Consider the following 26,891-nt stretch of genomic DNA (forward strand, 5'->3'; position numbering starts at 1 on the left):
AAAAAAATTTTTTTTAAAGTGTTTGCCACACTTGGCTTTAAAACTTTATTTTCCGCATTTGCATGTCTGTGCCAAAAGAGGCGTGTGTGGACCCTGCTTTTACTTTTTTTTTTTATTTTTGGCTTGGTCTTTTTTATCCATTCCAACATTCACAATCCTTCCTTTTTGCCTTATGCTCCGACGTGATCCTACTCGAATTGAACTTAGAACAGAAGATCTTGCTGACTTTGACCGCGCCAGGGAGGAGTACGCTGCCTCTGTCAAAGCAGCCAAGAAGGACCTTCTTCGGCGCTCCAAGGCGATCACAACTGGACCACCTCCGCCTACACCTATAACTTCAGAAGGTCTAGCGACAGCTTCAGGTAGTAGAACTAGTACTAGCAAGAGTAAAGATAAGGGCAAAGAAACGCAGCTGGATCCCATTCAGATGGCACAACAGGAACGGAAAGGAAAGAGCATTCGGGATCGCATTCTTGGAGATTGAAAATATATGACTACTTCCCTCCATTTTACTTTACTCCCAACAGATTAGCAGATTAGTCAAGCATAATTAGGATGCCCTGGGAATTGCACAAGACCTCTTTTCTATTTACGCATGAAGTCTTCTTTTAACCTGATTCATAAAACCATCCTGGTTCATTCTTATATGAGCCTCTAAATAAAATATGTTTGTCTTTGTACCTTGTGGTAGACTCGTCACCAGCCTAGGGTCGAAGTCACGTGAGAAACATGAACGTGCTGCAAAGCGGAGTTGCCTATTGAGGCAATTTGTGGCCGCTCTCGCCGAAGCTTCTTAGACTCAAAAAGTGTCCACCAAGAATAACAAAAGAAAATAGAGGCGAATAACTTTGACGACAAATAGCACTATAGGATGCCAAAAGCAAAGCCGGGTGCTTCCCAGGTGAGCTCACAAACCGAGTCAAAAACTTGCTGTGAAGAAGACGAAAATAAAGATGAACGGCAAGATGAAATGTGGGCGAAAACTGAAGACTTTATCGAAAGAAGGTTCTTTCGCATTTATAGTGCTAGTCTACAGGTCAGGCTGTGGTGGTTTCTAGGCGAGGCCTCAAGAGACGGACTCGCCTATGGCTACTAAAAGGCTTCCCATAAAGGATCCTCCTAACTGTGGATGGAATGAAAATTAGACAGTTATTAATGGTCAGTCACAGCATGTTTAGATTACATGATAGAGCGCTTCATCACACTGACGTGTATATTTTTTCTTTTTATTTCCATTTGCCATAATTTTGACATCCTTTAACACTTCTATCTGATATTCCAAACTTCTCCTGTTTTCTACCCTCTGTCCATCTATACTCTTGTTTCTAAACGGTTTGAAATCACCATGGCAGGCAGCGTTTTGGTATACTTGAAGAACGTAAGAAAAAGTGCCTTTGTATTTTATATTTGATACCCATCAATTTGTCCTTTTTGCTGACTTGTGTATTTCAAATAATCATAGTCAATAGTCGGCTTAACAGCATCGAGACAGAGGACAGCGGGGACATCAAAGAGAGCTACCGATGAGGCTGAAGCTGTGAAAGGTAAGGGAAGGTTGAGCAAACCTAGCGGATCAAATAAAAGAAAGGCTGTAGAATCGACTCAAGTTGTGGAGGATGAAGGAGAAGGAAGCAAGCCCAAAGAACCAAAGAAGAGTATAACGAGGACATCAATGAGAACTGCCGCTGAGCCTCTAGTTATGGAAAGTAAAGGAAGGTTGAGCAAACCCAGTGGATCAAATAAAAGGAAAGGTGAGTTGAATCAAGCGGAGGACGACAAGCCCAATAGGTCAATCAGGGATAAGAGACCAAGAAAAATGGAAACTGGGATATTACCCAGTTTGTGATGCACAAAGTCTTTACGCTTTTGAATATTTTCCACATCCTTGATTTCAGAGAGGTAGAATTTACTCCGATCCACAACAGGCCGATATTTGTGCGAGAACTCCCACTGGGTCGATATTAATCTGTCAAACTCAGCATCCATTAGTCAAAAAAAAAAAAAAAAAAAAAAAAAAAAAGAATCATAAACCATGGAGTTGGTTCATTTTATAAGTTTTTTTTTTAAAGAGCCTCTTGCACAGGCTGTGTCACGCGCGAACCATGCTCGGCGGATGTAAGGATGATGACTATACTATAGAAACCATTCTCGTCCTAGCATCCGGCTATACCATCTACCAGATTTAGAGGCCAAGGACTATGGATCTGTACTATATAGTACACGGATGTATTGGTCTCTAGCATTGTTGACTAAATACACCAAATAAACCTTTAGGCTCTGCTCCTTGCTGGTCGATAACCAGCCTCCTTCAAAATCTTCGTCTCTCTCGTTTCAAGTTGTATAAGAGATTCAAATCTACGGAATAGATGCCCCTATTGGCCCAGAGCGCATCTATTTAACAGACATTTCCAGTAATAAGAAATTTGTTCAGAATAAGCTATGGAATAAAGAATGAATAACAATGATCACGCTAATCGAAAGATCGAATAGGGGTAAACGATACAATATCATTGGAGTATAGACACTTCGCTACACGAAGCCTCTTCTGACCAATAGGGGCGTCTACCCCGTATAGACATTTTGTTCTCTTCGGTTTTGAAGGAGCCTCTGAAGTGGCTGACTCAAAGATGGTCTCGCCTTTGTCAGGGATGAAAACCTTGTAGAGGGTGGGATCCTTGGGCTTAATGCTTGAGTCCACAGTAATGTTCGGATTAATGGCTTTCTTGAGCTCACCAACTGAACAATCGGAAAGAATCTTTACAGGAAAAGACGTTACTTCTCTCTCAACAATACAATAAATTTGTAGGTTGGTTGGCTCGGGGATTTAGGCTCATTGGTGCTTGAAGATTCTTCATTCGCTTCTCCTTTTCTTTCTTCTTTCTTTTCATATGATTTAGTTCGAGGTGATGGGTATCATGATGGTGTTCTGCTGCCTCCCATTGTGATTTCAAAACTGTTTAGAAACAAGGGTGTAGATGGACAGAGGGCAGAAAAACAGGAAAAGTTTGGAAGTTGTGATAAAAAAAAAAACTATACCGTATTTATACATGTTGATTGGATCATAAACAATCTTCCAGCTACTGAAAATGGCTGTCGAAGATTGGATCTGTAACCAGGAAAACATTGTCAAGGGAATGGCTAACGACTTGCCTGAATTACAGTTCAACGCCGAGTATGGCGGAAGGCTCCGGCTCATCGATAGCTTTTACAGCCGTGTGTATATTCATACGCTTATCAAGGACAATTTATCGAGGAGTGGGTTTATGCAACGATTTATTCAGCAAAAGGTACAGGTCAGGAGTGGAGAGCCTAACCTGTGCCTGCCATGGAGCCAAATTGTGAACCAATGTCGATGACATTCATCTTATCCCAGCTTTTATCGAGCACACACGGTCTAATAGTTGTTTGAAATGGAGAAAGACATTTGATCGGAGACATATAACGCTCATGAACGTCTTCTTAACATTCAAGACTTCAATTGTCGTACTGGTTTCAAAGTTCTTCGATAATTGAAACCCAGATATGGATCTGGTTCTTTCTGCTATCGGATCACTTGAGCAGCCCGGAATTCTACGAAGTAAGAATCGATGTCTCAAGGATAAGGCCACTATCTGCCTTACTTCTGTTGTTACATTTGTACATTATCAAGGCCATGGATATATCTTTTTGATGATGACGAATATCTTCCACATGCATTCTCTTCTTTCATATTGTTTTACTTGCAGCCATCTTTTATTTCCTACATACCCTTGAACTTTGATGAGAAAGCTGAAAATTCAAAGTTGCTAATTGGATTTTCCCCGATGCAGAGTTTAAGGCTAAATATCAGATATTGTAATAAGCCATTCTCAGGTTTGATTAACTCGGTCAACAAAAGCAACAGTAGTGCTGAATGAAGAATATGCATGGAGGTTTCGTGAAGTCCATATATCAATTTTTTTTTTCTTTTTATCTTTCATCCTTTTCATTAGATGAATAGAAAGTGGATCTATTATAACCATCTTGTTATTACTACATAGTCAACTAACTGAGTATTCATCTCCACCATTTTATATCTTTTTAATTCTCCTCCCTGTACTTTTTTCCCTTGTTGCACAATGAATTTTCCTGTCGGCATGATATCCCGAAAATAATTATAGAGAAACAAATAAGAAAATAAAATAAAAAGGACCGATATTGTGGAATACGGATTCATCTGATCCTGGTCACAACGATTGAGATTGTTCCAAATCTTTAACAGCACTTTCCAGCGTTGGGGTCTCCAGAAGTAGGTGTTACATTGATCGTCTCTCCCCCAGTGGGTCTGATCATATCTCCTGAATTCTCCAATGCCTTGTTGGACACAATGCGGTAGATTTCTGTTACAAAAAAGAAAAAAAAAAAAAAATCAGTAACAATCTCCTTTCCATACTTAGAATGTTTTGTTCATGAAAAACTGGAGCATTTTTTTTTTTTTTTTTTTTTTTTTCGTATCTGCAGAGGTTTATCATACCTGTCAAGATGCGTTGGAAAGAAAGCTCAACATTGCTAGCATCTAAAGCCGAAGTCTCAATGAATGAAAGTCCGTTCTCAGCCGCAAACTGCTTGGCCTCATCTGTAGGAACGGCGCGCAAGTGACGCAAATCGCTCTTGTTTCCGACCAACATGATGACAATATTGGTGTCGGCATGATCGCGAAGTTCTTTGAGCCAGCGTCCTACATTCTCGTAGGTCTGATGTTTAGCAATATCGTAGACAAGTAAAGCACCGACCGCACCACGGTAATATGCAGCTGTAATGGCACGGTAACGCTCTTGTCCAGCTACAGGTTATTTTTATTATATTACCATACTATCATTATTTTGTTCATAATTTTAATGGGTTTCCATTATTACACAAAGAAAGAGCATAATCGTACGAAAATAAGATCCTTACCTGTATCCCAAATCTGTGCTTTGATCGTCTTTGCGTCCACTTGGATACTCCTGGTTGTGAACTCTACACCAATGGTCGACTTTGACTCGAGGTTAAACTCGTTCCTTGTGAAACGCGACACCAGATTGGACTTTCCGACTCCAGAGTCACCAATCAACACAACTATCAATAATAGACAAATAAATTTCTGATTAAAAAATAAAATAAATAAAAAGACGGATAGTAATCTATGGCATTGCACATTACACAGGCGCGTATTAAGCGCGACATCCCGAAGAGGCTCCAAATGATGACTCGCCCATTTTACAATTGTTTCTGCTGAGTTCATTCTCAGCTGTCCCATGTCCTGGCAAACCATAATCCAGAAAAACGTAAGGAGACAACTAGAAGGATTCTCATCACAATGAAGTAGTCATGTGTAAATCATAATGGCTCTGTACCTTTAAACAGGTAGTCGTATTCGTCGTCTTTACTCATGATGGACAGATGAGGAATATGTGGTGCGGTAAGAAAAAGTCAGAAGACAAAAAGAAGCTAAAAAATAAAATAAAACGTTCGTCACAAAAATGACTGACATCGCAAACAAACAGCATGGCCACACGATCGATGTTCCAAAACAGGAAGACAAGAAGAAAGGAATGAACAATAAAGTTCTAACGTTGTTGTCTTTGTATCCATGGAAAGAATGACCATGCGCCTTTCTGCACTGAATAATAAATGTATATTTCACACTCGCGTATGCTCTGCTCTCCTGCATGTTTCTGCTGAAGAGAGGTCTATTTTGTTAAGAGTATCTGCTAGCTAGAATCACCAATCATGGGATTAAGGTTTTCTGTATGCCAGAAAGTTTCTTTTTTCTAATATTGAGCCAGTCATGGATACGCAGAAGCATTGTCAACGAGATTACAGTCATGGTTACACGCTTTACAGAAGACGATGATGTTGCTGTTCGCTTCCGTTCCATCTATTTACTTGATCCCCATGGACTTCCTTCCAACCTTCTTATACCTCCGAACAAAGATCTCACCTACAAGAGAAACGGTACACCGTGACAATAGAGGCGCATTTGGATCAAATCCCGAGCTCGTATAATTTAATGATGCATTGTCCAAAGCAAACTTTTTATCAACTTATGACTTGAAAAATATTTCCTCTACCGTGTTGCCCTTATTTTACTTCAACTAAACGCATGATATTGTTATTCCCTTCCAAGTGGAAGCATGGGCAAGATTCCCCCCAAGCGTGCCTACAACCTGCAAATATAAGCACTATGATGGCTGCCTGTGGTCTGTGGTCTATAAAAGTATGGCAAACGCCTATGCAAATGTTCTGGAGGTCGGAGCCTTCAGGCTCTACAGAGATTACAATAATACGATTTCAAGCCTTATACATTGTTATATAGAGCAATACGCCAAGGTAGTCTCTTGATAAAAATCCTCAGTTCTTCGATACTGCCGATTAGCAGAGTTCATCACTATGTCTTGTAGCTCGCATCTGAGGGGGGGGGGGGGTACCTCGATATTCGTCTCTGTTGACGCTGAGCTATTCTCCGGCCTCATTCTACTATGTATTCCATGAACACTCTTCATTAGTCCTATTTAGCCCAATGAAAAAGTGGATTTAATAAGCTTACTGACTTTGATGAGGTGGTTTTTCAGATGCGAATCTTTCTTCCACATGGCTCTCGAGGACCACTTGTCCAATTACTTTGGAGCAGAACCTCTATCATACGCTTTGTTCCTAGGCGAGTAGCCATTAATAATCATGTACTTTGTCAATGTTCGGCCGTTGCTGTCAGTAACGTTCTTGGGTTGAACTCTCAATCATCTAGTTGTAGCTGGGCAAAAGCGACAGCGAAAAGAATATATCTCCAGAGCAAAGATTGGTAAAAGGAGGATTAATGTTGACTGGTAATGGAGACAAAAAGTCATTGTACTCTCATAGCGGGTCGTTCGGTGAGTGCCTCTGACGCTCGTAAGGTAGAAAGATCCATACATCTTTGACTGATCTTTCTCCCTAGCGCTGGTGGATGAAATAAGGACGATGCTCTGCATTGATTTAGCCTTGTAGTAGGCATATAAAATTTATTCCTCCTAATGAATACCATCGAACTGGCTGGTCTTTTTTTTTTTTTTCTTTTTTGAGGAATAAATATGTTGCTTATGCAATGGAAAAGAGTAATGCGCCAACATTTTTAAATATCGGGTCAATTAAATCGCGGAGCTCGGGTTAATGTTATGCAGATTTGGTCTCCATCCTCAGGCATCTGAGATGTTTACAAATACGTTTTTATATTCCTTTACCACCCATGCTTTGACGTTCTATCATCCTGCGATTCTATTCGTAGATTGAAAATGATAAAATTCAAGATACCAATTGGCGTGAAAGTTGGGAGCGCGCGCCTTTGTAATTTGTCGCGACAACAGCAGATTTTTCATTAATTAAAGACAATTGGGCATCAACAACGCGCATTTGATACCCACGATATTGTCCAATACCTAATGGTTTGGAAATCTAGAATAACATAAATACCCATGTCAAGTGCAAGAAGCCGAAGCACATCTCCATAGTCACCATTACAGAAGCCATCCATCGAAGTAATTATGATGTCATTATCACCTTCCCTTGTGATGCAATGCATCTCACATTGAATGAAACGTCAGGTGTCTCACAATAAATTTTATCTTTCACAAACTGTGACAGTTGGATCAGTGCAGATTGCTTTCCCACACACGTTGAGCAAGTCTGGTTATAAATATTATAAATAAGCAAGAGTTCCCCTCTAACTTTTCTCTCTACTTTTCCATCAATCACCAACTCTTTCTAATTTTACTCAACATTCAATTACACAACCACGACCATGAACTCTGAAGACAATAAGAGCGCCCAAATTGAGGAGCAAACCAATCGTTCTCCTGCCCACAAAGTCGGAGGCATGCGTGTTCCTGCCGCAGATCACCCTGTTCCCGTTGTTCGCAAGTAAGTTTTATTAATTTTATCTTCCTTTTTTTATATTCTAATTTGGAAAGACCCAAACCCAGTACTTTTTTCACCTTAATAAATAACAAAACATGTCCTTCGCATACACACGTCCTTCCTCTAGGGAGCATGATCGCAAGCAGGAAGCCGAACCTGAGAACGAGGAAGAACGTCAACTTCAGAAGTCTGAGCAATTCGAATACGAGAAGCAATCCCGTATGGCTGAGGCAGATCGTCAGGCAAAGATGTATTCCAATCAGCCCAAGCATGATCCCAAAACTGACAACTTCCGCCAGAACCAGAACATCCAAGTGAACCAGCCTGCTCGCCATAATCACATTAAGTCTGGCGCCGCTGCACTGAACTAAAAAAAAAAAAAAAGGATTACAGAACTGTTCAGCAGCAGATATTGTATATAGCTTAATAAACGATGAATCCACTTAAAACATTTTTAATACATATCAATGCCAATTTCCATCTTTCTATGAAAACTAGCTTACCGAACCTGCTACATCAAATACAACACTCTCCATTCTTTTAGGTATTCCTTGATATCTGTTAGCACATTACATTAGCTTAAATGGAAAAAAAATTCTAAGTGTATTTGTCCTAACTAAAGTGCTATTCTCCTCTACCGACAAAACCGGGTTACCGGCCTCGTTTAACATCTGGTTTTAAAAGCCCTTGGCGGTCAGCCACTGACGAACATCATCCATTACCAAGCCTTTAAGGATCACGTGATTGTTACGATCATTAACACGGACTTCTGTTCCTGGATATGTCTCCAATATGTCAGTCCTTAATGCCTTGTATTTAAAAGAAAAATAGGTGAATTATGTAAGCATTCCACCTCATCTTTGACAATATCAATCTTGCAATATAACAACAGCAGTAGACTTGGAAAAACAAAGCGCTCTTTTTTTTTTTTTTTTTTTTTTTTTTTTTTTCAGATTCCACATACTTTTGCATTTCCTTGAATTTTACGAATAACAGTCAGAGTACGGCTGCCAGCATTCCTGAACTCAGAGTAAACGGGTAGTTGTCCTGATTTCGTACGCTCTACAAAGTATGACCTTGGCAATGGTGACTTAAACTTTACGGTTGTTGATGTTGTTGAAGCCGTTGATGCTGATGCTGATAACGAATCTATGCCCGTAGTTGTGGTTGTGGCTGTAGCTGCTGGAATTGCAGAGGCATTGGTTGAAGGGGCTAAAGTCAAGGAAAATTCATTTAAAGCCATATGGTATTAGGAAAAGCTGTGTCACACGTTACTCGAGCTTGGAATGATTGAGAAAAGTCCTTCAGATTTAATAAAAGCTCTTCTCTCCTACTGCTGGTGAAAAAAAGTTTCCCTTCACTTTTTCTTCCTCTCATTCATCCTTATTGCCTCGTTATATTGAGCCTCTAGTTACATTTACTGTTCTTGTAATGGTCTATGCCCTGTTTCTAAACACTAAAAAATGAAAGTTATGCTTGTTTACCTTACCATTGAACATGCATGAAATGGAGAAAGTACGTAAGTTGCGTCCAACAATGGGCCTTGTGGTAACAAACATGGTAACAATGTGTGGCAGTTTTTTTTATTAGAAAAAGAGAGCGAAAGTAAAGAATGTGAAAGTTCGGAAGACATGTTGTTTACTATTGTTACTTTTACTTTCTTTGTGACTGTCCTGCTCAGTTTCTACACCCAAGACATCCAACCAACCCAGGCTCGCCCAAGAATGTCTAAATCTGTTGCCATATCAATCAAACATTCAATCTGAGCCTGCACACTCGCACACACTCGACCGTGCCGAGCGCGGACATTGTGCAGACTGTCGCCCATCGCAATCTTCGTAATAGCTGCCAGGAAAGGCTTGTTTGCGTGGCCCATATTCAGTTCTTGTACAGTCAAGTATACTGGGTTGTGTCCTTCCAACTTCTTTCGAGCAATATCCATTTTCTGTTGGAGGTACCACGCTGGAGGCGCTATACTGTCCTCGTCAATTTCAAATGAATCCATATCTGCGCCACGCTTTTCTAAAAAATGATTAATAAACATATAGAACCGGAGTCAGAATATGGATTGAATCACCACATTCTCATTGGAAACTACAAATGGTTATAGGGATACACTTACTCTGTTCTTTCGCCTGATTGATAGCATATTTACGCCAGTCCAGCAGTGGTTCTTTCACAAATACATCCATTGTATTCAAAATCACATCTTTCTTTGCCTGAAGCGCCTTCATGATGCACACCATGGGATGCTCAAGCAGACCTTTAGTACCCAGTGGGTTCAAGAAGGCTACTAGCTGTCGAGTCAAACGGAACGGCGCTAGTTCAGGCACCGGGAGGACCTCCGTAGCAGAGCCAAACGCATGGCCAAAGTCAATAGGAATCAAGCAACCGCTCGACATATCTAGTAAAAAATTCTCCAAGTGACGATCGCCAATGCCAAGGATATAGGAGCAGACATTGATGGCCGCCAAACTCTTCGTGAACTCGGATCGTAACATCAAAAATGCCTCAGGAGAAGCAGCGAGCCGTGAGATTGATTGTCGAAGATAATCCTCTCGAAATTGGTTGTACAGGCTTTCCATGTGCTTGACAACTTTTTCGCGAGTGCCATTAATAAACAGATTATGGTAACCTAAGGAAAATGAAATGGACTTAATTAACTAAATTATCCAAAACCAAAGATAGCTTGCCTTCTAAAAGCCATCCAAAACCTTTAACACACCCATCATATCTCCTTTGAAAGACGCAACAAACTTGTTATACTGATCCTGGGCTCTTCGCCATGTTTCCTTATGAGGAATCTCGCCCTCAATGCAGTGTCGCAGAGGCTTAGTGTTATCTACCCACTCCAAGACACCAAGCGAGCTTGACATAGGGATGACTTTGTAAGTCCCAATGCAGAAGTTTTGCTGGGAGCATTGCGGGTCTTTCCGCATAATATCATTCATTAGACTAAACAGCTGCTGAATACGTTGATCGAGCCTAAGATCCTCTCCGCCCTATTGTAGCCAATCAACCAGCATTAGGATACATGATTTAATCATAACGAATCTTCCAACATAGTAATGTAGGCCTGTGCTTCGGGCTATTAGCTTACTTTGACAAGGAAAAGATGCTCCTTTTCGTCACTCCCGAGGATAGAAATCCTCTTAGGCTTTCGAATAGAGCTCATCACAAGGACTCTTTGATCAAAACGCACAATCGTTGCTGTCTGCTGACTGTTGGGCGGTGTCAAACCTGAGAATTGCCCAGGAATGTCGATAACACCATCATAGTCCGAAGCCTGAAAAGCGTGTAACCTATATTACGGGTTATTTCCACCAAATGAAAGTGAGTTTCAAAAAACATGACTTTGAGCAAAAATAAGCAACGTCGCTTCAAGTATATAGGCTTACCATGGTGAGTAGGCCTTCAAAAGATCTGCATCGCTTTGTTTCTTTGAAGCGTCTTTAGAAAGAATTTCATTGCGGCAGAACTTGAGAATATGCGAATTGAAATCACGGTTACTGATGGTTGCCAGCTTCTGACCAGTTTTACCTAAATTGAAAGTGTTAGTGTGGAAAAAAATAAAAAAAAAAACTATCAGGATGAGTTTTTCATGGCCAGGGAGCGCAGAAAAGAGCTAAAAGTTACCACAGAGGCTCTCCATTTTAGAACCATATTTCGCAGCGAATGCCTTGGCAATTGATCCCAGGCGAGGATTGCCAACATCCAAAACCAGACGATGGAGATCTTGGTACAACGCCATAATTTGCTCTACATTCCGTGTCTTGTTTTGAAACAATGCCTAAATCCAGCAAATACATCAAGTCCTTAGTGTCATACAATATGAACATCAGAGACATATTTTGTGAAATAACATACCACAGTTTGCTCGAGCCAATCTTTGATGAGATGATCTGGATTGGTAAGGCGTCTTAACTCGAAAATAAAGTCCTCTTTTAAAGGCGAAAATACGGTCTTTTTTAAGAAAGCAACGTCTTGCATACACTTCTCCCCTGCGGGACCTTGCTCAAACGCAAAATTTTCTGCACTAATCGTCAAAGGATAGTACAGTGCGTTGGGGTATTGAAGCGCAATCTATTTTGGAACATATTGACAAGGTTGTACTGTCAATTCGCCGATCACCACAGAGCATAAAAGAAACAGCGAATTTGCTGCAATAACATACCGATTTGAGAATCGGCATTACACAGGCGCCGATAGGTTTATCTAGCACAGCCACCATTTGCTGTATCCATCGGACAAATGTCCAGCTTCCCGAGAGGTCGGTTACCTATTACAGAACATAGTTGCTGGCTATCAGTATATTTGAGTGAGCGCAGATAATAGTTTTCCATGTTAAAAAGTACGTACCATCTCTGTGAATGGCTTTTGGCTAGAGGGGTATATCTCGATGATTTGAAGCAGACGAGGGAATAACTCTGTGGCACCAAGTTCTCCATCCCGAATCGATAGCAATGTATTTTTGATTACAAGATTCGCATGTACAGCCAGATCTTTCGTGCTCTGTATCGTCAATGAAAATAAAAAAAAACAAAAATAATAAAAAGATGAATAAGTATTCTTGAGGGCAGAGTACATGCATATTCTGTAGATCAGAGAATTGCTTACGAGAATTGATGATTCGCCCCCCTCCTTGCTCCTTTCGTTCTCATGATGTCTTAAGACTTTATCGCAGTACGATGCAGTGTTTAGACGGAGTTTTCTGACCATCTAGGATAAAAGACACATCTCGTTAATGGCAAGTCGCACTCCATAAGCCAAGTGAATGTAGCATAAATAAAATAGCACTCACATCCTCGCCTATCTCGAGCGCCGCTGCTGCCCGCAAGCACTCATAGCCTCGCTGCTGCAGCTTCCGGAAGATATCAGCTTCACCAGCTTTAGAGCTAATTAGACTTTGGGCCCAAACGTTCGACTTGAGATGGCTCCATATGGTGCGGTCATCTGTAATTAGCTCACGCAAAAGGCTGTACGCCTTACTTCCGAGCATATTCAGCCCTGCGATCTGAGTCGAATCAAAGTCACGGTCGTTGCTCTGAAATACAATGAGGACCTTGTGGTTAGCTTTGCCAGCAAACCCGATTCGTTGAGCAGAAGAGCAATCAAGTTGACTACCAACCCATTTGTACTTACAATATACTCTTCAAACTTGGATAGACTATCAGCTAAAATACCAGCCTTGACTACTCGATCCATCTCCAACGTTGCTCTGGCGAGATCAAGCTTCAGCTGGCTGTAGTGGATATTGTAGGATGATGCTTGGAGTTTTTGCATCGAGGCAACGCAGGTATTGGCAACATAAAAGTTACCTTGGTTACGAGCTGCTGCCGACATTTTCATAAAGCTACGAATGCGATGGTTGGTAACTAAGGTCTCTTGCCTCCTTGAGTACTAAAACATTGACGAGATGAATTGAATGGCCCAAAATAATTAATAACTTAATTATATAGTTAGATTGTGTAGTAGATGCAGTATAACTCACAGCGGTGTAGTCCTCTAGGCGTTGGATCATGAGCTTGCGGTCATCAAGGACGTTGCTCCAAGTCACCATGGTATCTGTTGATACACTAGGAAATCGATGATCCCACTTCGAGATTAAAGAAGCTAGAAAGCTTGCCATGGGATCACGTAGGGCTTTATCAACAGCACCTAAGAATTCCTCCAACTCAACAACCTACAAACATGAAAAAGATAGAGAGAAAGTAAGTCAGTAGTCAACAATACATGTATAAATAGAAGCGAAGGAAGTAACGCCATTCCAGTCTAACAAAAATGCATGTATACCCTTTGCAGATTCGCAAGCTCATGTAAACGGGGTTTTTCTGAGAGAGGATGGAGGTTGGACCAGATGGAAAGGAATCGATTATAAGACCTTCGGACATAATGGGATGCTTGCTTGAAATCCCTTCTCATTACAGCGGCAAGGGCGAGTTCTGGTACATATAGTAAACATAGCATTAAACTCCATAAAGACGCTCAACTGATGGCAATCATCTACAAAGCACTTTTAACCAAAACAAGGCCTACCTGGTTGATATTGTGTTGTCAGAATCTGGCGGTGGGAGGGATTGTTCATGGCTTCATCAATAAATTGGAAGAGAGGGTTAGGGTTTTCTGCCGTCCAGAACTCCAACATCTCCGATTCTCGTCTTCCATCAACCAATTTGATATAACTCGTCAGGAAATAATGCAAGTAAGGGTCTTGATAGTCCTCTGTCCATAACTCCTGCGAATCGTTGTCTAGGTCCGACATCATATTTGCCTCTAGGTAATCCCAATCGCCCAAATGCTCAAGGCACTCCAAACGACCATGGGCCCAAATACTCTGCTCCACATCGTCTACATGGATCTCATTTGCAAAATGCTTTGTGATTCCATCAAAATAGACCTTGACCGCGCGATCATAATCTCCAACAACCTCAGCTTCGATTGCCTGCTTCGTAAACTCCGTTGTAGCAACTTTAGTCTCATAGATACTTTTGAATACATCTTTTTCATCGATCGATTTGTAAATGCGTGCAAGCTCAATCCAGCTACCTCTCTTCGGGTCATGACTAGTTGCTCCACTGGTCTTTAAGCGTTTAACTGATCTCTCTCTTGAGCCATGTTCTTGGATTTGTTTTTCAATTAAGATGATGCCAAGGTGCTGATTTGAGCTTCGAATGGATGCCTTAGCAACTAATTCAGCAGAAATATCAACTTGGCCGTAATCATGACAAATACGAAGAATGCTTCCGATGAAGGGCGTATAAAGAGTTGTAGATTTTTGCAAGATGTTCTTAAAGTCACGTATCAGTCCATCCTTGAAAGATAGAGCCTCTTCCTCCTTGTGAACATTATGAAGATATCAATGCGTCGTGTTATTAATAATGCGCGGACATAAAAGATATCCGTTGTTGAGCAAAGAAGGATTCAACTTACACTTTCCACATGTGAATCAATTTGGCCTATCAAACTGATAACAAGCTTACTAAAAAGCATTCTACAGATCTCGACATCCATCTCTGCCAAACTCTTTAGTGGCCGAATAACGTCAGAATATGCAATTTGAATATCTGGCAGATCTCCCTCCCTGTATTTTCGAATGATAGAAACACTTTTAGCTCTCGCTATCTCTTTGTTAGCGATTGCCTGAGCCTTGTTCTGCACCTTAGCCTCATATGCACGCCTGTATCGTTGCGATTGTTCTACTTCAGTGGCATGAACATGCCGCATTTGAAGGCGACGATACTTTTGGCTTCTATCCAATAACGATCTGTATAGAGCATAGAGCAATGTTGAATAGGCCAGTAATTAGCTAACCGAAAACAAGTTTTGTAGCTCATACTTTAAAATGGAAAAAATCACATACGCCTCAAGTGAGAGTTTTGGGGCTGCTCCTTGAACTGGAGTATTTCTGAACATCAATGTTGAGCTTGGATTAGCGGCTCCACCTAGTTGAGATCGGATTGCAGGTGCACCTCCGTCCAAGGTCATGCTGAACTCAAATGTGGACTGGGTAGCTCGAAGCTCATCTTCGCCCAAGGTCCAGCTATCGCTTATAAGCTATCCAGAAAGAAAAATATCCATCAAAGTCAGCTCATTCGAATCGAGAAAGAACTAATACTTTTCAAGCCCAAAATGCTTTTAAAACCGATATACCTGAGATTGGCTTTGTTGAGTATTTACAAATAGCGGTGTCATCGCCACTGTATGCCTCCAAGATGTGTCGATACTTGCGTAGCGTTCGTTAAATTTCGCATTGGGCAGTGGTTCCTGAAAAATAGGCTCCGTATAATCAGGACTTTTCTTTGTCCGGTCTAACAGCATGTATGTCGCATAGTTCAAAAATATGTCCTCTGCCTGGACATCATACATGTTTCTATAGTTACGGGAGTTTATTTTCATAACATTAAATTATAAGGAAAGTAAGAAAAAATAGCAATGGCATTATTATCAAAAAATATAAATAATAATAAAAAAACATGTACCTGATAATTTCGCCTAGACGCTCAAAAGTATTTGATGGCAATCGGTCCTTGCTATACCAGAACTCTACAACAGTGTGTCGAATCGACTCATTCGTGTCACCAAGTCCGCGCAGGAGCTGTGTTCGCAGCACGTTAGCTACTTCAGGGGTAGTAGAGTGCTTGTCGAATAGTGTCATGAGAATCGAATAGTATAATTTCTAAAAAATAAAAAAGTAATAATCACAAAGCGCTTAGCAGCATATTCTGGCAGAGTATATTGAAGCGCCTAGAAACTCGTACAAGGCCGCATTACCCTGCACTCGACACTAGGATGATGCGAAAACTCAAGCACAATCGTATCCAAAAAGTAGAGTATTTGATCCACCTTCAGGGACTCCCAAAGGGCGTAAATGATGGAAAGAGCAGCAAATTGCGTTCCTTCGTCTCTACCAATAGGAATAGTAAATGAGATAGGAGTAGCGCTACTTAATCAAGGATTCATCGCTTTAAAAATAAAACAAAAAAAAAAAAAAAAAAAAAAAAGAACAGGATGCATTAAAGCGCTAGGCTAACTAACCGGTGTTTTAAGCAGCCAAGGAAGTTTAATCCTTGTAGCGACTGAAAAAGATCTGGACGATGAGCGGCTCTGCCAGAGAATATTTCAAGAGCTAGTCTGCGTTCTTCGCCGAGAAGCTGAGGGAATAAAAATAATAGCCTTGGGCCAAACGCATCAGTGATTTCTGGAAAATGAAGCTGCACTTTATGCAGGCAATTAATGAACGACACCGACTTTCCACTTTTGGTGTGTGGTGCAGGGCCAGACGTGACCAAAAGTTCCGAAAGCTAGTAAAGAGCGTATATTACTATCTTTAGTCTTGAGGTAGTAGCAGTGGGATTGGAAAAAGAGACTGCTGCCTGTGATATGAATACCTTCTTTGTGACCAGGTCTTGAAAGTCATTATCCAAGCTATTGTGTCTCTTCATATACGCCAGAACTAAACCACAAACTTCAGCAGCCGAAGAATAAACAGCTTTTTGGGAACTACCCATATTCCGAACCAAGGCTTCATAGTAATCTGATTCTCGCAATGTACCAAGGTCGATTTCCGGGCCTCTGTAGAATGGTGGATTGTCGTGAGTCAAAACAATTCCGAGAAGCTGAATACCAGTGATATTCCTTTTGTCATCTTTAATGTTTTTGAAATTGTTGTAAATGATTGTCTGTGAATAAATTAAAAAAATAAAAAAAATAAAAAAAATAAAAAAAAAAAAAGAAAATCTATCAGCATAGACAATATACGAGCAGATTGCAGATGCATGGGTTGCAACATGGGAAATTTGTTACATACCGTTGGAACAATCGCAATATTGGACCAGTTTTCGAACGTCCCCTTGATCAGATCGATGTTATTCAGTAGGTACTGTCGCTGCTCATGATAACAATTTTTCATCAGATAGCTCTAGCAAAACAAAAAAAAAAAAAAAAAAAAAAAAGAGAGTAGGATATGGAAATGGATATGAATACAAATCGGATACGTGATAAGTCAGACATACTATCAATGTCATTACAAACGACAATAAGCGAAAAGGTGTCTCACCAAAAAACTCAAGAGTAGCACGCGATCATCATAAGAATCTTCAAGTTTCACAGACCCACCCCATACGACGATCAACACGCACAAATCCTATCACGTACCAGTAAATGATGAAAATTAGCCTCATGAGATAGCCATTATTGTCACGTTGTTTCCAAAATCACATTTTTACCTGAACAAAGTAGTTCATAGCTTCGCCGTATTGTTCGCCTTCTATTGCCAACTTCATCAACGATCGGATCCATGAATGCGCATACATCTCAAAAGCCTCAGGAATGTTGATGACAATCTTCGCTAAAAACAGACGAACATTCAGATTGGTATCTAACAAGTAGAATATCTTAATTAGCGAGTGTGTACGCTTATACATTACTGCATCAAGGATATGGTATGTCTGGAAAGGATATTATACTTACTAGGATTAACCAGCTTCCGGTGAATATCTTTCATCCAAGATGGCATCGCGCTGTCTTCTTTGGCCATCTCTTTTGGGGGAGGAGTAATACTCGTATGCAGCTCATTAATAACCAAAAGGATCATCTTCATGCAAGGATTAGAATTGATTGCATCCAACTCAAGCATATGCTCTTCTTCTTCTTTCCTAAAAGATCAAACCAAAAGATTAAAAGGTCTTAATAACTTTTTTTTTTAACAAAAAAGAAAATAATAATAATAATAATAATAAACGGACGAATATTTAAGCGAATGATTCTTTAAGTCTTACTTGACTTCACTCTTGACGGCATTTGGATTGGGGCCAGAGAGTTCAGGCGTATCTTGATTGCCCTGATTGGTTGTTCCATCATCCAGATCAGTATAGACCTCACTTTCACCTATCATCCCTACACTCTAATACACTAAGAGTATCAGTATTTTGAAAACCTGAAATACGCTACATATTTCCCATTCGAAACAATTTACCTGTGAGAGGCTACTGTCACTAAGGTACTGCGACGACATGTAGCGATAGTTTGTGCTATACCTATAACATATAGTGACAGAGACTATTCAGTATCTTTGTGCTGTCTTGAGTGGCTAAAGTGGTGGCCGCATTCAAACTTACGTTTTGTTTGGATTCAATGATTTCGTACGAAGATCGGATAATCGCGTCTTTACAAGAGGACCAGAAAGAACTTGTTCAAAATGGTATTTTGCCTATTTCAATTCATTAAAAAGGTCAATGATAATTATAACACTAAAAATAATAGAAATGGAAACAATAGAGAGAGAATAAGGAAAGAGGGGGGGGGGAGCGGGGAATATGAAATCAACAATATACGTTTGATACCTCCAGGTCAACAATATTTTCCCAAACAAACTCTTTCTTGGCCTCGTTATCGCGGAACAGGAACTGACGGAAAAAATCCTCCTTCCGCTGGGTGCACAAAATGGCTGATGCAAGAGCATTGTATGCTGCACGCTTATAGTCCTCCCTCAAGGCAGCTGTTTCTGGAGTCATTGGTGTCTATATGCATGGGTCACATGTCAGTTAATCCGGGATACAAAAACTAGAATTCACAACCATACAGGCAGATTAATCACTGCCACTCACCGAGTCTTGTTTGAACTTGGCTGCATTTGCGGTCCTAAACACGTCTACTGTGAGTTCTTTTCCAGTAGTGGTCTTATGACCGGTGAATGCATCTACAATCTTACTATCCTTAGTGTTGACCATTTCTGAAGGCAATCGCATATATAGCACATGTACAAGACCATAGCAGCACTCGCGCTCTATATAATCTCTACGCATCTCTGTGTCCGTGGAGCGAGGCGTCTCTTGCTTAATCACACCCATAATTCGCGCAATATTCAGCACGTAAAACTCAGAAACGCTTAGTGTAGGCAAGGCCTTTAACATGGGCAGCAATATTTGATGAATAATATTCCGCCGGTGCTCATCTGAGTGAGTGCGTTTGATGAACTCGCTATGAATAAACAATTAATAATTCACATAGTAATCGAGAAGAGGATACTACTTTTAGTGTCTGCCAGGTGGTGGCATCATGTAAGCCTTTGATATACTGAACTGCTAATGAATATGATGCAAGCATAGAAAATCATTACTCGAAGCAATAGCCCGTGATCTCCAGGACCTTTGAGAGAGGCTGTTTTAACGCGAACGACGAGATGTGCTGCTGCATCTGCTCCATATGCGGGTGATTTGATTCCCGTATAGCAATGCCCATCAATGTCTTGAACAGACTGAAGCTGGAAGAGGCGACCAAAGCCTTCAAGAGGAGATCGAGTGCATTAATGTAATCCTTGAACCTGAATTGAACAATACAGTTCAAATACATTAACAACAAATCAAGTACATTCAAAAAAGCAACCATTAAATCATTTTCACTTACTTGGATGACCCTCGCTCGTACTCGGTAGAAGACATTGGCATTAAATTCAAAACAGCCCTATTGAATACAGACTCAAACTAGAAGGGGAAAATGAATAACAATGCAAAGTGAATCCATAGTTTAAAAATACGGAGAATAATAACTCACTTCGACCGTTCTCTGCCCTGGGTACGTCAAGAAGACCGGAAGGATAGGAAATGCCTCAGACATGACTGGAAGCGTTAAATACTCTCTCTTGTCAGGATCACGTTCGAAAAAGGATTGAAAGATCTTGAAGAAATACTGAACGAATGTATCTGTTTTTGAGTTCCGAAGGATCCTGGGGCTAAGCGCTACGAGCCGTTTCCAAATTGCAACTGTCATTGATATTTGATCCTTTCCAAGATAATTTACACTGAAGGAGAGTTGATTAGATACTGACTTAATAATTTCTCTTTCTCTTAAGTAATGCGTCTATCCAATGACTTCTAATTACATACATGCTCTCTAATGTTGAGTAATCCTTTGTCAACTATCAAGAACAAAATCGTGTGAATAGACCACAGGTTATTAAAGCAATATAGTTATAAATGAAAATCAATTATTAGCAACTGTGTATACCATGTCCAGGAATGTATCCTTCTCTGTGCTCAATTCTGGATGGGAATACATATAATCTAGGAAATCATTCCAGATCGCAAGTACAAAAGGGTTGAACTCTGCAGCACACGATATGACAGGTGATAATTCTACAAAATGCAACGCAATTTGGCGATTGATGACGTCCGCGTATTTCAAATATATCATCTTCGCTTGCTCAAAGTGTTCGGAGTCCTATGTAGCGATAGAAACTAGGGTTAAAGAACATATTTTTTTCGCTAAAATAAAGCGCTTGGAAGATAGTTTCATACCAAAAGGTAATCCCAAAGGCGCTGTCGGCACTGACGCTCGCCCAAAGAGAACTGCAGAAGTGCACTACAATAGTTAATCCAGAGTGGGTCCCGTGTGCTTTGCATTGACATAAAGACCTCATACAAAGAAGCAATATAGTGACATGCTTTATGAGATGATCCATCGAACATACTCTCCAAGACATCGCACTCTCGTACCAACTCGAGGCCATCAATAACTGCCTTAAACCTTATCGGGTCTTGCCCTATAGTTGAAACAACTATGTAAGTAACGTGCGTTTCCAATACCATGACTTTTTCGCTTCAAAAAGGGTTGGAAATATACCTTTGACATCAGGTGAAGCCGACAGGGGGATCAAGTCTCCAGATGATATGGCCTCCATGAGCATTTCGCCGCATGAACGAGTGATACTCATAGGTAACTTACTTATAACTCTCAGGGCTACCTTGAGTTCATCTCTTAATATTGTAAGCTCTTCGCTGCCTTTCAAGAGCTGATCGCTTCCGATACTGTCTGGATTGAAGAGACATGCCGCCAAGACTGCAAAAAATCTCGAGTCAAGAAGACCGGATGCCTGAAGCTGTGCTATAAACTTTGTGTCACCACGGCTTTGGCTCTGTGAGGCTACGATTGAAACGAAGGAAATGGCCTTCCTAGCTGTCATGAGATTCTGGTCCATGATCTGTTGCCGCTCTGATGGGGTCAATGTTGTCACCATATCGCCTCGCTTTAATTCACGCGGAAAGAGAAGGCAATGTTCTAGAAACTTGGTAGACGTGTTCATGATGGCCCCCTTTTCGAGTTGCGCCAAAAGCAGCTCTGCACTTCCAGGATGATTCAGCACCCAGATATAGTTAGTGAGTATTGAGGCTAACTGTGTGCACCACTTCCGATACGCGGTGGGTTGAGTAAATGTCTCTGAAGTATACTGAGGGCATTGATAGAGAGAGGCCACAAAGCCTGCATTATGTGTGATTTTGGCGCCAATCCATGTTCCCGAAGATGGAGACCCTATGTACAGGAATGAGTTAAGGCTACGGTTTAACCATAAAGTCCAAGCAGAAAAAAAAAAAAAAAAAAAACGAAGTACCAGTCAATTTCAGTAGTGTGTCTCACCTGGTAGTAGCTTCACAAAAGAATCAAAAAGCATTCGACATATCTTTGTATATTCCATTTCTGGCCTAGATGTTTCTCGTAACAACCAGTGAACAAGACCATCGATTGTAGCTTCCTCTAAACCTGGGATTCGCCTACGATCCTTTGAATCCTTCAGAAACAAGGCTGCTTTGACCTGGACAATTCTTTGGAGACGAGCGATAGCCAAACAAGCTTGATGTCGGGTGCCGAGGCCAGAATGATCCGTTTCTGCAAGTCGCAAACTAAACAATAACCAGTACAGCAACTCCATTGTGAATTGATTGACAAGTGGTGCTTCTTCTCGAAAGACTCTATAAATTCGATTAACGATGAGTGAGGCCCCTAATCGTTTAGTGGGGTTTGAATGAGATGCGAGACTATAGATCCGTTTTAGCAATGATTTCACATTCGCAGATCCAGACTAGTGGCAAAGACAAAACAGAAGGGTGTTTAGTATAGATTGGTGAGTGGCTCTTCAACATGACTTAGGATGGTGCTGAATTAAATAATTAAAACATACAGAGCTTGATGAGGATTGTTTGATTGACCATTTAACGAACTCGCCAAGGCATTCAGCTCCGTAGTCCCGAAGAGGCCCCATTGTATCGCATGTAGCATCTATGCAGGTGTTTAATAGCACGATTGTTTCTGGGTTTTCGTACTGAGCATTGTTTGTCAACCAATGGATCAACTGTGAAACCAATGGACGGAACAATGACCGCGGAACCTGATCTACATCCACTGCTAGGCGGAGCAACGCCGGGAAGAGTTTGAGGAATAATTTATGGAAGGGGCTCTAAACGTTTCAGAATAGGAAGGAAAATAATATTATCTTGAGTCATTCTCAGCGTAGCAATGATTAGAGAAAGAGGACAAAAGACTCAACCATAGGTAACGAAGCCCTAAAAAAAGTTACGTACTTTCTTCGAGTCCTGCGCATCACGAGCGCGGAAAGCACTGGAACCAATCATGAGGATCATTAAGGAATGAAGCAACTCACAGCTGACCACCTTAATTTGTCGACTGAGAGAATTCTCTGCAAGATCCACTATTCGTGGAAGCATCTCGTCTAGTTTTTTTTAAGATAACACCAATTATTAATTGCAAATAGCCTCATAAAAGTGAGGAAAATGCGCTTAAGAGTGATTTTCGCAATCATACGACTAAAACTTACCAAATTGAAGCTCAGCTTTCATCTCCAAAAAAGGAAGCTTTAATTTCAATCTCGTTTCGGGGTCCCAAGCAAGTAGATCGGATGTGTTTCTCTTGTCAACTTCGTCTGCAGTTCGTTGTGCCAAGATGAGTTTATTATATTGCGCTTGCCGACCAAGGAGCCGTAAAATACGTAGCTGCAGATCTCTCATGGATTCAACTTGCTCCGGAAGGTTCTATAGTGGCATAATAGCAACAAGCGAGAGAGAGTCAAGCGAAGATTCAAAAGACACAAACTGTTTGACGTCGATTTAAAAGCTCAAGTACTCACCGGTATGGATGCACTCCGTGCAACAACCTTATATGACTGGCTCTGACGCGCTGATCCTTTTTGCTTTGATTTCAGTGATGTTGCTTCGGGTAAATCATTGTCTCCGTTGACAGTTAACTCAACCATCAAATAATCACTCAAATATGGCAAGACCTGACTAAGCCAAATCTCTTGACCATGATCAATAATATCAACCCATCGCTCTATGGCCTCCATCGCAATAGATGCTAATGGAAAATATCCTAGTCCAAGCTTGAGCGCCAGCTTAATCGGGGGAATAATATTGCTAGGCTCTATAAGAGCGGATGGGCTTGACAGCACCAAGTGTAGGCATGATGCTAGCAGATCGTCCTTGTATTGCTCGAGTCGCGCGAGCACCTCATAAATGTACTTTTTGAATAGAGCGGCTGCGCGATGAATATCTATTGTATCATCTTCGATCTATGTCAGGTAAAAGATAAACCATTAAGTCAACTCAGTAATGCTGCTCGCAATTACGGACCTATAACTTAATAAGTAAAATAAAATAAACTTTACAAATATACCTTTATACGTTCCATGAGACTTTGCTTCTGTTGGAATAATGAAATCGACTGGCAGACCTGCAAACAAGTGGCAAACATCTTGTAAAATCCACTGACAAGAGGATGTTTCGAGGAGAGCTCGATAAGTGTGCTTCCAATTACGTATGACCAGGATTTAAACAGATCTGGTCTGACTTCTGGTAGGAAGACTTGCCAGAACTCTGTTAGGTTCTGGAAAATTAGGAAGTCTTTAGCACAGTTGGCCTGCAAACTAGCTATGTCACCAGACATAGGCCCAACTGTAGATACGGACATTGGATCTACATCAATTACTTTAATGTCTGCATCGACTCCCTCCTCCAGATCCGTCTCCGATTCGGAGACCGTGAGGTTTAATAGCAATATCAGGCGCTTGAAAGATTCCATTGTACATCCATATACGACGCAAAGAAATCTTTCAAGATCCTCACCGGAGATGTCTATACGGGTTTTGTTTAGGTCCTCGATGAGAACAGTTGGTTTGAAAATGTTCCGCCATAAAAATAGATATATACTATATGAATGCCATGCTATTTGATCCGTCGTAATTGTTTGGTCAATCCTGTAGGATGGGGGTTGTGGCCTTGCGATGTCTGCAGATGTGAATACAAGCAGCTTGTATGCTAATTTGACCGTATTTTGATGATTATCCAAAGGTAAGCGGTTCTTGCCTCACTGTATATGGTAATAATATTAAATATTATCATATTCTTATGTGATAAACTTACAAAACTTGTCAAAGAACCCTCTCAGAGCTCCCTCGCCCTTATAGAAGAGCATGACAAGCAGCCTCACAATCGAGATTGTGCAATCAATTCGCGCATAGGTCGACATCCGTATGAAGTTGGCAATCGCTGCGTTCACCATTTGGTTCAGTGCTGACATTAAAAGCTCTGGAACCTCAGTATAAACTCGTGCAACATTCGTATAGGCAGAGATAAATGCTGCAAGATGAGAGGTTGAACCATCGACCCCTTCATTCAGATTTCTATAGTGAGCTCAATAGTGCCTAGTGAGAAACCAACTTAAATCTATACAGCTAAACATTTGAAAAGATGATATGCGGCTGCACTCACGATGATACGAGGAATGAACTCTTTCGGAGAAGCTGCACGAGAAGGTTTTTAAGCTGATCTGGTGCAATATGTTTACATGGCTCGGCAAAATATCCGTAGCCTCGGATCGCGACTGACATTGCTTTGTACTGGGCGGTAGATGTTACCACCTCTGTACTGATAATCTGAGTGAAATTTGCAGTAAAAAACTATTCCAATATTGATAGTATGAGCCTTTGTCAGCATAAACTACCGTAGACTACCCTGTGTTATACTCCATATTAGACTCAATACTTTACCAAGAAGCAGTTGTATTCTCGCTCTGTAATCTCTGTTGATGTTAATACATTCGCCATCTATCAAGAGCACAAATGTTGGTTACAGTTTGTTTTTGCTAAATTCGTAATTACAAATTTATCATTCACCTCAGCTCCACTTTATCGATATTACCTCTTGCAGAAAAACATCCAATGAGTTATATCCACATTTCGACATCCCGCTGTGTGAATGTTCGCAATACCCTGCGATCCGCTGATACATCCATTCATATATATCAATCAATTTTGAGCGGAATAGGTGGATATGGTGCGCAAAAAGGTCCATAGCAGCTTTTTTTTGAAAGAAAAAAAAAAAAAAAAAAAAAAAATAGCAAAACATCAGTAGGTAACAAAGACAGACCAGATAATGCACATCTGCAGTTTTTTACTATCACACTGCGGAGCATACCAATAGGTGTTGCAAATCGGCTTAGGTCTTCTGGGACGTTGACTAACGTTTTAACGAGCTGTAGTATCGTAGGCACATCTTTCGTGACTTTATCCGCAAAGCTGTAGAGACAGTTGTCCAGCCCAATGAGTGCCCCTGCTACTAAAGTTAGCTCCTGCTTTGCGTTGGGCTTTAGCTGCTCCTGGATTGTTGTCAGACACCAGCGCACAACCATAGACTGACGCTTCTCTGCCACCTTTGGGAAATATCGAGAAATGATTCCAAGCACCTCTAGCACTTCCGCTTTTACAGTTGCCACCATTTTTGACTGCTGAGTTCCATATGCTTCAAAGATTCGCTCGAAAAGCCCCCCTATCTCCAACACCTCTGGATCAATCATTTTCGAGCATGATGATAACAAAATCTTGATCGGCAACATTGATGATTTTTTGACGCGAGCTGTACTGTCATTCAAAAAAAGGTTCAAACAAGTCCTCTGTAGGCAATAGCAGTATTAAAAAAAAAAAAAAAAAAAAAAAAAAAGAGGAAAAGGAAAATGAAAGGAAAAGATATAAGATACAGGGATAAGCAAGGACAAATAACCATTTTAGTTCTTGTAGTTTTTGGTCTGCATCTTGCCTTAATATCGACGATATATGGTGTAATGGCGTTACGCGAACGACTGATAAACTCGGCAGTAAACTCAAGAAAAGTGACCTTCGCGCCAGTATGTGCAGTCTTGTCAAGAGCTTTTCTGAGAAACAACATAATACCCCGCTCTGGGTTGAAGAGGAGCGAAGTCGCCATATCTAATGATCATATGAAGCCGACTTCTGAATTAGTCTCCGCACAAATTGAAGCTGCGTTAGGTATAAGTTGCACAAAGCTTTTTGTCATGATTTTATTACCGATTTCATCCTCTTTCAGCTCCATGACCATGCTGCAAATATTGGTTGCTATAACTTGACTGTCGACATTGTCTGGGTTCTCTCCATTCATTTCATCCAAAAGTTCCACCAGCGATAGCCGGATCAGATCCAGCTGCGAATTCATAGTTAGTAAGTCGCAATGGCACAATGATAGCCAGTTGTCAGCGTACAAATAAAATGTTATTTAGGGCGCGAATCCGTTTCGAGAGAAATGAATGGAGCTGAAGGGAATGTCAGCCTGTGGCGAGGAAACTTTAAAATGTGTAATATGAATGAAAAGGCGCAGACAGACAAAGAGAAGTCAACGGTGGCAAAAGAGTGACCGTTGAATGAC

General features: G+C 40.9%; 5 protein-coding genes across 5 annotated transcripts; 1 reads left to right on the forward strand and 4 right to left on the reverse strand.

The window, feature by feature from the left end:
• Window positions 1-172: 172 nt before the first annotated feature.
• Window positions 173-484, forward strand: BCR41DRAFT_400260 (hypothetical protein; the record flags this gene model as incomplete). The annotated part of the gene is made up of 1 exon (XM_022029128.1): window positions 173-484. The coding sequence occupies one exon, from the start codon at window positions 173-175 to the stop codon at window positions 482-484; it is 312 nt and encodes a 103-aa protein (XP_021877387.1).
• A 3,500-nt stretch (window positions 485-3,984) lies between these two features.
• On the reverse strand, window positions 3,985-5,536 carry BCR41DRAFT_361263 (small GTPase). The gene is made up of 4 exons (XM_022025494.1): window positions 5,355-5,536; window positions 4,915-5,076; window positions 4,493-4,801; window positions 3,985-4,358 (listed from the first exon to the last, which is right to left on the reverse strand). Exons 1-4 carry the CDS (start codon window positions 5,389-5,391, stop codon window positions 4,234-4,236), a joined length of 633 nt encoding a protein of 210 aa, XP_021877388.1. The 5' UTR covers window positions 5,392-5,536; the 3' UTR covers window positions 3,985-4,233.
• Window positions 5,537-7,672: 2,136 nt separating this feature from the next.
• BCR41DRAFT_171220 (hypothetical protein) lies at window positions 7,673-8,593 on the reverse strand. The gene is made up of 2 exons (XM_022019702.1): window positions 8,394-8,593; window positions 7,673-8,257 (listed from the first exon to the last, which is right to left on the reverse strand). The coding sequence occupies exon 2, from the start codon at window positions 8,223-8,225 to the stop codon at window positions 7,755-7,757; it is 471 nt and encodes a 156-aa protein (XP_021877389.1). The 5' UTR covers window positions 8,226-8,257; window positions 8,394-8,593; the 3' UTR covers window positions 7,673-7,754.
• BCR41DRAFT_311842 (mitochondrial large subunit ribosomal protein-domain-containing protein) lies at window positions 8,568-9,133 on the reverse strand (the record flags this gene model as incomplete). Its single annotated transcript, XM_022021058.1, has 2 exons — window positions 8,568-8,699; window positions 8,855-9,133. 2 exons carry the CDS (start codon window positions 9,131-9,133, stop codon window positions 8,568-8,570), a joined length of 411 nt encoding a protein of 136 aa, XP_021877390.1.
• A 329-nt stretch (window positions 9,134-9,462) lies between these two features.
• Window positions 9,463-26,820, reverse strand: BCR41DRAFT_327207 (hypothetical protein). The gene is made up of 51 exons (XM_022021648.1): window positions 26,537-26,820; window positions 26,268-26,437; window positions 25,650-26,124; window positions 25,374-25,531; window positions 25,223-25,279; window positions 24,945-25,132; window positions 24,597-24,856; window positions 23,851-24,491; window positions 23,306-23,746; window positions 22,997-23,210; window positions 22,743-22,891; window positions 22,343-22,618; window positions 21,802-22,243; window positions 21,010-21,696; window positions 20,685-20,929; window positions 20,395-20,607; window positions 20,274-20,305; window positions 19,942-20,188; window positions 19,795-19,871; window positions 19,508-19,711; window positions 18,996-19,368; window positions 18,732-18,908; window positions 18,507-18,598; window positions 18,365-18,425; window positions 18,168-18,292; window positions 17,860-18,044; window positions 17,616-17,767; window positions 17,447-17,533; window positions 17,198-17,308; window positions 16,779-17,069; window positions 16,426-16,691; window positions 16,162-16,294; window positions 15,870-16,066; window positions 15,541-15,760; window positions 15,251-15,444; window positions 14,821-15,154; window positions 13,927-14,725; window positions 13,684-13,832; window positions 13,382-13,573; window positions 13,033-13,290; window positions 12,692-12,934; window positions 12,508-12,609; window positions 12,250-12,402; window positions 12,065-12,169; window positions 11,758-11,973; window positions 11,527-11,680; window positions 11,289-11,430; window positions 10,991-11,192; window positions 10,616-10,892; window positions 10,013-10,525; window positions 9,463-9,912 (listed from the first exon to the last, which is right to left on the reverse strand). Exons 1-51 carry the CDS (start codon window positions 26,679-26,681, stop codon window positions 9,575-9,577), a joined length of 12,162 nt encoding a protein of 4,053 aa, XP_021877391.1. The 5' UTR covers window positions 26,682-26,820; the 3' UTR covers window positions 9,463-9,574.
• Between the last annotated feature and the right edge of the window lie 71 nt (window positions 26,821-26,891).

Source organism: Lobosporangium transversale (assembly GCF_002105155.1).
Source record: "Lobosporangium transversale strain NRRL 3116 chromosome Unknown BCR41scaffold_47, whole genome shotgun sequence".
In the NCBI taxonomy this organism is placed as follows: Eukaryota; Fungi; Mortierellomycota; class Mortierellomycetes; order Mortierellales; family Mortierellaceae; genus Lobosporangium; species Lobosporangium transversale.

Bases quoted from the DNA above. Each gene is read 5' to 3' on its own strand.
- BCR41DRAFT_361263 (XM_022025494.1), bottom strand. From the start codon at position 5,391: ATGAGTAAAGACGACGAATACGACTACCTGTTTAAAG. The intron at 5,077-5,354 runs GTACAGAGCCAT...TATTATTGATAG, and splicing joins ATACGACTACCTGTTTAAAG to TTGTGTTGATTGGTGACTCT. The intron at 4,802-4,914 runs GTAAGGATCTTA...AATAACCTGTAG, and splicing joins AGCACAGATTTGGGATACAG to CTGGACAAGAGCGTTACCGT.
- BCR41DRAFT_171220 (XM_022019702.1), bottom strand. From the start codon at position 8,225: ATGGCGAGCAGGCTGGTTCACTTGGATGTTCTGGTTCTGGCGGAAGTT.
- BCR41DRAFT_327207 (XM_022021648.1), bottom strand. From the start codon at position 26,681: ATGAATTCGCAGCTGGATCTGATCCGGCTATCGCTGGTGGAACTTTTG. The intron at 20,306-20,394 runs GTATACACAGTT...TGTTCTTGATAG, and splicing joins AGGATACATTCCTGGACATG to TTGACAAAGGATTACTCAAC. The intron at 19,872-19,941 runs GTGAGTTATTAT...TTCCCCTTCTAG, and splicing joins CAGGGCAGAGAACGGTCGAA to TTTGAGTCTGTATTCAATAG.